Here is a 9,379-nt window from a genome sequence, read left to right on the forward strand (position 1 = left end):
AACACGCCACGCTGCCTCTCTCCGCGCACTATTCCCGCACCCCGGGTCTCCACGGGGGTCCGGCCCCGGCTGCGTCACTGCGCGCGCCACAGGCGACGCCGCCCCCCCCGTCGCAGTGCGCACGCGTCAGGTCGGGCTGCCAGCAACTTCCGGGCGCTACAGGGCCGGCAGGGCGGTGACGTGTCCAACAGGTCCAACTGGCACTCCCCTTCTGGCCCCTCCGCTGGGGATCCGGCTCCGGAAACGGGGTCACCAGGAAAGGAGAGGCCAGCCGAGGTTCGAAGGAGCCGCTTCGAACGGCACTCGCTCAGCCTGGGGGACTTGCTGTAGCCTGTCCGACCTGGGACAAGGGGCGGCTCTGCGCGCCACGCCCCGCGCACGCGCGCCGCGAATCAGCTGGGCTACGCGGGCAGCCACGTGACGCGGGGCGGTGCCCAGCAGGCTGAAGGGAGGGAAGCGGCAGGCTGGGGGGAAGCAAACGGCGGGACCGGCGGCGGCGGCGGTAGCAGTATGGCCGCGCTCTACGGGGGTGTAGAGGGGTGAGTGAGGCCCGGCGGAGGGAGCCGAGGAGGGGCGTCTTGTGCCATCCCGTGCCCGTGGGCGGGGCGGAGGGCGGTGGCCAGGCCAGCAGGCAGGTGGTGGCCTCTCGCCTCAGGACGTGCCGCTTGGGGCGTTTGGACTGCGGGGCCTTGCAGACGGGCGGGTGTGTGCACGCGCACGGACACCCCAGCGCGCGCGGCCGTGTATCTCGTGGGGACGCCGCGCGTTTGCCCTGCCACACCCCGGGGGGGTCCTTTGTGTTTCACGGCGGGACCACGCCCCTCTCCCCCGTGAAGGTACCCATTCCGCTGTCTTCCGCTGGAGAAGCAGCTTCGTTTCGCCATTGCCAATCCCGGAGAGAGTTTGGCGGAACAGGTGTCAGGTGTGAAGTTGCTGGGCTGGGGTGGGGAGTGAGAAAGGGGCGGAGACCGCAGTCCTTGCCGGAGGGTCCCTGCAGAGTGCTAGCTAGCTGTGGTCCTGAAAACCCTCCGCTCCTGTCGGCGCTTCAGGCTCCTGACACCAGATCGAACTCTCTGTTACTGCTTTTCTTCCTGCTCAGAAGCTTGTCTGCCGGACTTTTTGAAATAACTGCTCCTGAGTATGACTGTGGACAAGGCACATGCCCTCGCTGGGTTCCAGCTGCTGCAAGTGTGAAGTGAGGTCAGGGAGGAACAGATGATGGGTCACCACGTCCTCTGCCAGTGACAACATGAAGTGAATCTGGGTGTGTCCAATCAGGGCACGATAGAAGGTGGCTGTCATCTCAGCCTGGGCACTGTACTTCCAGATCTGAGATTCACTTGTCTGGCAGCCACATCTGCTGACTCATAGACCCCAAAGTCCTCGTGTGAATTGTTAGGGTCGATCTCCCTCATCCTGTCTCTATAGCCCCCTCCCCTTTTGTCTAAACAGTAAAGTAAGTATGCACCTAGTTCTGTTATATACATCTGTAAGATAAAAACCAGGTTTTTTTTTCAGTTTGTCACAAGATTCTTTTATATGTTGAATCTACCATTTCATGCATTGACTATCCCCGGAACTTGTGGACATCATTGAGTTTGATCAGGTCTTCAGCATCCTCTTTAAGACCTTCCCAGAAGTGTGGCTCAGTAAAGAAACATACATCGCACCACCACACGCCTCCCTCCAAACAACTCTCTCCCCAGTAACCAGCGGTGGAGGGTTTAGGTGCCTAGGTAATGTGTGTGTCCTCCCTGCCATCTGCTCAGCATTTCTTGCAAGGCTGTCTTACAGACCTTGGCAGCTGGGTCTGGGTCCTGAAAGACAGCCTTTAGCCATTGTGAGAGAAGCAGAGACGCATGTGCTATTCTCTTGGGTCTATATTGGGCCCAGTGCTAGTTACAAGGATAAATATATGAACCTAAACGTGACCTAACGGAGTTCAGAATCCAGCGAGAAGCAGATAGAACACCTGAGCATCTCCTCATAGAAAGGACTCTGTAGTAGCAATGGGGGCACCGGGAAGGCTTCACTAATGGAGCTTTGGCAAGTGTGTGGGCTGGGCTACCCGTTGAAGCTTTCAAGGACTTGGTGATGTAGGTAAGGGTCACATGGGATAAGAAGGTCTCCCCAAGGGGATGAGTAAAAACTGTGGATCCAATCAAGAACACACCAACCAGAGACGGGTTGAGAGTGGTAGTTGGGTTTGCTGAAGCTGTCTCCTCTACCTCGTGGGGCTCTGCCTGGGACGAGAAGCGTAGAAGCTTCGCTCTGCATGTTTTCCTGAGCAGGACTGAGTGCCCTCTTGTGTTCTGTAGGGGAGGCACACGGTCCAAGGTCCTTTTGCTCTCGGAGGATGGGCAGATCCTGGCAGAAGCAGATGGACTGAGCACAAACCACTGGGTAAAAGCCACACTGAGGGGACCGGAGGGGTTGGTTCTGACTTTGTTCTGACTCCTGTTGAGATGGTGGCCGGGGCTCATAGAGCAGCCTGTAGGGGCAACACAGGTCCTGCAAGGTTTTGTAACCCTGCCTTCCCTTGATTGGGGCCAGCTGATCGGGACAGACAAGTGTGTGGAGAGGATCAACGAGATGGTGAACAGGGCCAAGCGGAAAGCAGGGGTGGACCCTCTGGTGCCTCTGCGAAGCTTGGTGAGTCTGGGATGGAGCCTGGGTAGTAAGCCGTCCGCACCAGACAGGGAGCAAGTTTGGACTAGGTGAGTTTGATGGCTGTAGAAGCAAGGGTCTTCAGGGCTCAGGACCTGTGTCCTTTTAGAGTTCACCCGTTCTTGTGGCTTCAGTTGCCACTTAGAAGCCACAACTGGAAGAGCATTACATGTTGGAGAGCCATTGAAACCTTGGCTTGCCACTCAGCATCCACGTGACTATGAGCAGGGCAGACTGCTTGCTCTCGCCAAGTCTCAGTTTCCTCATTTGGGAAACAGGAATAGCAGTAGCCACCTCAGAGCTGTTGTGAAAGTAAAATGGCATGAGGCATCCTACAGTGGTTAGCATAGAGCATGACCTCTGCTCATCAAACGTGAGCTGTTATTCGAAGCTCAGATCTTTTTCCTGAGTTGCTGTAGGTCTCACTGCTCCCTGGACATGCCAGTGAGGCGTTGTGCAGACACAGCCAAACCCTGTGTGTTCCAGACCAAGCCTACCTCCATCTGCCTGTGCCTTCCCCACCCATCACCCCCCTGCACCTGACTCCCCTGTGAAGAGGGAGTTTCCTAAGCTGTCCCCCCAAGCCCCACACCTAGCATCATTGAATCCCCTTGTTCCTCTGTACATTTCTGGCCCCAGGTTCTTCACCTGTGTCGGGTGGAAGGAGGGTGGGGGCTGGATGGGCAGGGTATGGCCTGATGGAGAGAGCAGGAGGCAGGCATCAGGAGGGGAGGGGGTTGAGAGGAACTGGGTGTGGGGCTCTGCTCACTTGTTCACCTCCTGCATGGCCTAGGGCCTGTCCCTGAGCGGTGGGGAGCAGGAGGACGCGGTGAGGATCCTGATAGAGGAGCTGAGGGACCGATTTCCCTACCTGAGTGAAAGCTACTTAATCACCACTGATGCCGCTGGCTCCATCGCCACAGCTACGCCAGATGGTGAGGATGTGGAGGGAGGGTGGAGGTCGAGGCACGGTCTTCTTGGGAAAGCCCCTTAAGTAGAAAAACTGGCAAAACTCATCTCGCAGATCCATGGAAGGTCAGCCCTGTCTCATTTCATTAGCACACACTCCAGCCGGAGTGGGGACAGACTGTCCAGAGGAGGGAGGGCAGGAAGGGTATCTTGATGGGAAGTGAGCAGTGGAATCAAACGTAAGACCCCACCACAGAAGAGCGAGCACCGGGGGGCAGTGCAGGGCTGAAGGCAGGCTGGGGAAAGCCCAGAGGACCCGGAGAAAGCAGGAGCTCTGTGATGGGGTGACGCTGGCATCATGGGCTCAGTGTTTGAATCCTAGCTCCTGTTTTGCCAACTACCATCTTGGGAAAGTTACAGAACCCCTTGAGTTTCAGTTTCTGCATCTACAGAATGAGAGTAATTGTATCCACCCTGTGGTTTAGGGTGTCACTGATCTGCCCCGTCCCTGGCACAGTGGGCCTCACAGCAGGTAGACACTTGCGGGGACTGGCTGGCAAGGAGCCACCTTCCCTGAGGGCCGTGCAGACCTGTGTTGCTCCGTGTCCCCCAGAGAAGGGCTCTGTGATTGGAGTTTCTCTGAGACGCAGCCCTCACCCTCAGGCAGGAAACAGCTGGTGCAGGGGGTGGTGGCCCGTTGGCCTGGGGCTGCTTTCTGTCCTGTCTGTACGGTGGGAGTTGCCACAGCCACACTGAGCCTCCATGCCTTCTCCCCAGGTGGGATCGTGCTCATCTCTGGCACAGGCTCCAACTGCAGGCTCATCAACCCCGATGGCTCTGAGAGTGGCTGCGGTGGCTGGGGCCACATGATGGGAGATGAGGGCTCAGGTGAGTGGACCCTTCCCTTTCTGCAGCTCCCTGTCTTCCTCTCCCTTGCCCTGCCCCTTGGGGGCTCTCTGGGGCTATCTCCTGAACTTGACCATGTAAAGACAAGATCAGGACTGGGATTTCATGGATGCAAATGCTGGGCTAACTGCTGACCTTGCTCTTCAGCTGTGACTTGCACCCAGGATTCAGATGCTCGCCTCAGCATAATAATGGTTGTTGGCTACCAGGGTTGACTCTTGGAGTCCTTAGGGAGGAGTTGAAATTGTGAAGGGTGAGGCCATAGATGCCAGGAGGTGTTGTATCAGACTGCTGGTGGGAGAGGGGTGCAGAAGCTCCCCCAACCCCACCTCCTTAGAGGTAGTGTGTGTATATTTTCATATGGGCCCTTGGGGCCCAGCTCATGGAAGTGACTCCAGTGGTGTTTGTAATGACTGACCTTGTCTTGTGTTTGGGTAGGAGCTCCTGTGACACAGCTTCACCTGGTCCCCAGCCAGCTTTCCCTATCTGGGACAATCAAACATAGTATAGAGGCTCTCCAGGCTGGGGATGAGGAAGCCTAGTTTGCTATAAAACTCTAGCAGATCATTCATCCCATGTGGGTCTGAGTTCCTTCTCCCTGAGCTCAGGAAGACTGCCCCATCCTCTTAGTCCTCTCTGCTCTCTGCAGCCTACTGGATTGCACACCAAGCAGTGAAAATAGTGTTTGACTCCATTGACAACCTAGAGGCGGCTCCTCATGACATTGGCTACGTCAAGCAGGCCATGTTCAACTATTTCCAGGTACTCCCTTGCCCCCAAGAAACAAACGTGTGCCTGGGAGAGGGCATGGGGAGACTGGATGCAGGAGAGGGACAGCTGGGCCAGAGGGAGAGAGCAGGGTAGTGTGGGTCAGCTGTAGAAGAGCGAAGTCGTTGGTGAGGGCGGGATTCTGAGCGAGGTAGGCAGTGGGTTCCAGGAGGGTGTCAGCCATGAGGAAGGGGTGGTTTGTTAGGGGGTAGTGAGTCAGACTCTCTGCTTGTGCTGCTGGAGCTTGCTGGGTGGTGAAGGCAGCGTTCTAAGCTCAGATGGAAAGTGCAGGGTGAGGTCAGGAGCAGAGAGAGCAGGTAGCGTCTGAATGAGTGCATTGGCTGCCGAACTGCTGCTGGCCTGCAGAGCGGCTGAACATGTAGGCCGGGAGGGTTCAGGGGAGGTATAGCCTGCTTAGGGCATTAGGGCTTGACTCAGTGCTGCGCTCATTTGTCATGGGTTAGGAAACAGCTGCCTTTAGCAGATCCATAGGTGAAAGATGGGAGAGGAGAGGGAAGATAAGTTTGCTTGGTAGATTGATTTGTTTGTATGTGATGGCCAGAGTCTTTGTCCAGCCACTTAGGCAAACTGGGGCTGAGGCCAAGGGAGGAGATTAGAGGTGCTGCAAAGTAGGGGTTAGTGATTGAAGAGGAACTCTGGCCCCAGGCCAGGGTGAGGACTAGGGAGGGATCAGCAGCAGCACTCACTTCTCCGGAGGTTGCTCCTAAAAGTGGAGTTAAGCTGTCCTGACTCAGCCAGTTACTTCTGAACCCCACTAGTGAGTCTGTTGCTCCTTCTTCTATCCCTGTAACCTTGCTACAGAGATGAAGTGGGATAGTGTATAAATACTTCGCACGTTGCTATAAGTGCTCAGATTTTAGCACCCCCCCCCCCTTCTGTTGACTAAAAAACATGTTCTGGTGGAATCAGTGACGCCTGAGAAGAACTAAGGGAGTGTGCGTGTGTTGGTGTGGAAAAAGGACCTTCTGTAATGAAGAAAGTTGGGAGAACCCAATGTATTGGTTGCAGGAGTTCTCAGAGGCTGTAACCTGCTAACGTGCAGTGTGACTCTGCAAGGGAGCATAGCAGTGTGCAATATTCTTTAGATCTCTTTGACCAAAGAAATCTTTTGAGGAGTATGTCCAGGAACCACAGAGACCACTTGGAGAACACAGTGCTGCTTTCATGCTAATCTGTAACAAGCAGTGAAGTTTGTTTGGGAAAACAACTTTTCTCAAATGAGAAATCTTAAATTCTTGTACTTTCTAGAGCTAAAAAAACCCCCAAACCCTCAAATAACCAAAACTATTCCAACTTGTCCAGTTGTAGCGACATGAGGAAGGCCCATCTGGGTGGGTGGACTGGGATTTTCCTTTGCTTTCAATGACCACCTTGTGTCCTTTCTCTCTCCCAGGTGCCGGATCGGCTAGGAATCCTCACCCACCTGTATAGGGACTTTGATAAATGCAGGTTTGCTGGGTTTTGCCGGAAAATTGCAGAAGGTACTGGAAGTGGGGCAGGGTTTTTCTGGCTTTGTTCCCCAGAGACTTCCCCTGTTGGTGGGAGGAGTAAGCTATAGATGGGCTGGATGCCAGTTTCCCCCTCGCCAAGGGAGCTGGGTGCTGTGCCACCACAGTGTTTGGTGGTGGTGAGCCATGGAGGGGAAGTGGAAGGGTGCACGGTTGTATTGACAGTTGGTTTATATTCCCTGTGCAGTCGTAGCTGGTGCAGGCTCTGTGCCTGTTTCTGAGAAATTATATGAAGCAGCTGTCCTTTGAACAAATCCGTATTTAAAAAAAAAATTATATCCAAGGAACTTGAGGATTATGGAGAGCTTGGGCGTATTTGTTGGGTGTCAGGAAGCCGACCATAGACCATGTGTGGACACGGTGCTCGTGGTCCACTGTAAGCTTCGGATGCTCTTCATCTCAGGGCTTGTACGGCTTTCTTAGTTTCCACTGGACTGAGAACTCAGCTGGGGGAGAGGGGCGCTGCCTAGTCAGGGTCTGGGGTCCCTAGAGCTGACAGACTCAATAGGGACAGATCCACAGTAACTGGGGGTAAGCCAGGTATACAGCAGGCGCCAGTGTGCTGCTCTGGTGGGCTTACCCTTCCTCCATCTGGGGAAGGAGCTGGTGTGTGTGAAGGGTGGGGGTGAGAGGAGGCACTGAGAATTGCTGCATGCATGCCAGGAGGTGGGCATCCAGCCAACCAGACTCTCGCTAGCTCCAGGTGCTCCTGCACCTGCTGCCTTGCAACAGCGAGAACACCCCAGGCTTGGCAGCTCCCTAGCAGCTCCCATCTTCCCTCCTGCCTCCCCCAGGTGCTCAGCAGGGAGACCCCCTGTCGCGTTACATCTTCAGGAAGGCAGGGGAGATGCTGGGCAGACATGTTGTGGCCGTGTTGCCTGAGATTGACCCGGTGAGTTGAAGTGGGAACTGCTGGGCCGGATCTGGCCCTTGCCCACCGCGGGTGGGACTAGGGGGTTGTGCCATAAACCCTATGTGAACTGGACACTTGTAGGAGAACTGGTGGGGCATGCTAAACTCTGCAAAGCGTCTGTAACATGAAGAAACCCTTTGGTCTCCCTCCTTGGCTGGTCCACAGTGTGTGTGTGTGTGTGTGCGGTAAATGGGCTAATGTCTTTCAGCCATGTTTCCATTCATTCCCCTCTCTGTCTCTTTCCTTCCTCTCTGCTGCTGCTTAACCCTTCTTTTTCCTCTTCTCTCTCTCTCACCTGTATGAGTCCCCTTCTGCTTCTTGGCTAGAGAGTCACTGGGCTGGATGGGAGGGCGCTGGGAGGTCCTAAGAAGGAGCCCCCCCTGCAGCACTGGAGAGGCATGGATGGCCCCCAGCATCTGTCTCCTGCTCTCCACCCAGGTCCTGTTCCAGGGGGAGATTGGCCTCCCCATCCTGTGCGTGGGCTCCGTGTGGAAGAGCTGGGAGCTGCTGAAGGAAGGTGAGTCTCAGGTGGAGCTGGAGGCCAGGGGCAAGGGCAGAGGATGGGGCTAGAGAGGATGTGGCCCAGGGAAGACGTGGCCCCGGGCCTGAGGCCCGCACGGGCTGCTGATGCCTCAGGCCTCACAATGTCTCGAGCCCTTTTGTAGCATCCCACCCAGCTGCCTGGAATGCTTGAACAGATGTGTGTATGCCAGGTGATTTATGATGGAACCATGGTTTCAACATTAAAGACAACTCTGACTTAAAACCGTGCTCTGAGCAGCCTCTCCTGTGGCCACCTCCCCGGTCAGCACAACCCTAGCCGGGAGGAGAGGAGGATGACCGCTGAGCTCTGTAGCTTTATCCCAGCTAGCCAGGTGGCTTCCACTAGGAGTTTAAAGGAGCTGAGGGCCTCCATTGCTACCACGGAATCTCTGGAACCAGGTGCCCCTCAGGCTGCTGGCTCCAGTGCCCACAGCTGTCACTGGGCCCGCGTGCCTTGGTGCGCCCCCCACACCTCTAAAGGATTGTCTCAGAGCCTGGGCACCTTTGTCCCTCCCTCGACCCTGGTTTCCTCCAAGTAGCCGGTCTCCTCTCACCTCTGTCCTGGCCTTCTGCCCTCTAGGTTTCCTTTTGGCGCTGACCCAGGGCCGGGAGATCCAGGCTCAGAACTCCTTCTCCAGCTTCACGCTGATGAAGCTGAGACACTCCTCTGCCCTGGGCGGGGCCAGCCTAGGGGCCAGGCACATTGGCCACCTTCTACCCATGGACTACAACGTCAATGCCATTGCCTTCTACTCCTACACCTTCTCCTAGGGGGCTGCTTCTGGCTCCACCCTCTCCAAGCCCAGTGGACATTGGGTGCTGGAGGAGAGGAGTCTTTTTTTTTTTCTTTTTTAAACACATAGAAGAAAATAAACGCACTTTACCCACTTCCCCAATTGGATTGTGTTATGAAGCACACCGCCTGCCAGCCGGCATCCCAGAGGGCTCAGGAGTGTCCACTCACATGCAGATAAGAGCTGTATGCCACCCCTCCCCCAGCCACACCTGACAGACGTACATGCCGTGTGGCGGCGTTTAACCTGTGACTTGTTTCGTCTTGTCAGAGTGGGTAATAAGGCCTGCCCTACTAAATGCTCTCCTTGCAAAACGTGACCAGAGAGAGCACAGGCGTGTCACCCTGCAG

At 55.7% G+C, this 9,379-nt stretch overlaps 1 protein-coding gene across 2 annotated transcripts; it reads left to right on the forward strand.

Moving 5' to 3' along the window:
• Nucleotides 1-451: 451 nt before the first annotated feature.
• NAGK (N-acetylglucosamine kinase) lies at nt 452-9,126 on the forward strand. Of its 2 annotated transcripts, none has more exons than XM_062209617.1 (10): nt 452-539; nt 2,319-2,403; nt 2,554-2,652; nt 3,461-3,602; nt 4,354-4,464; nt 5,132-5,244; nt 6,665-6,752; nt 7,574-7,671; nt 8,131-8,209; nt 8,816-9,126. In XM_062209617.1, the coding sequence occupies exons 1-10, from the start codon at nt 511-513 to the stop codon at nt 9,004-9,006; spliced, it is 1,035 nt and encodes a 344-aa protein (XP_062065601.1). In that variant the 5' UTR covers nt 452-510; the 3' UTR covers nt 9,007-9,126. The 2 variants fall into 2 exon arrangements, with proteins under 2 accessions (XP_062065601.1, XP_062065602.1); XM_062209618.1 differs by lacking the exon at nt 452-539 and adding an exon at nt 742-1,736.
• The last annotated feature ends 253 nt before the right edge of the window (nt 9,127-9,379 follow it).

The sequence above is a fragment of the Lepus europaeus genome, chromosome 13 (assembly GCF_033115175.1).
Source record: "Lepus europaeus isolate LE1 chromosome 13, mLepTim1.pri, whole genome shotgun sequence".
NCBI lineage: Eukaryota > Metazoa > Chordata > Mammalia > Lagomorpha > Leporidae > Lepus > Lepus europaeus.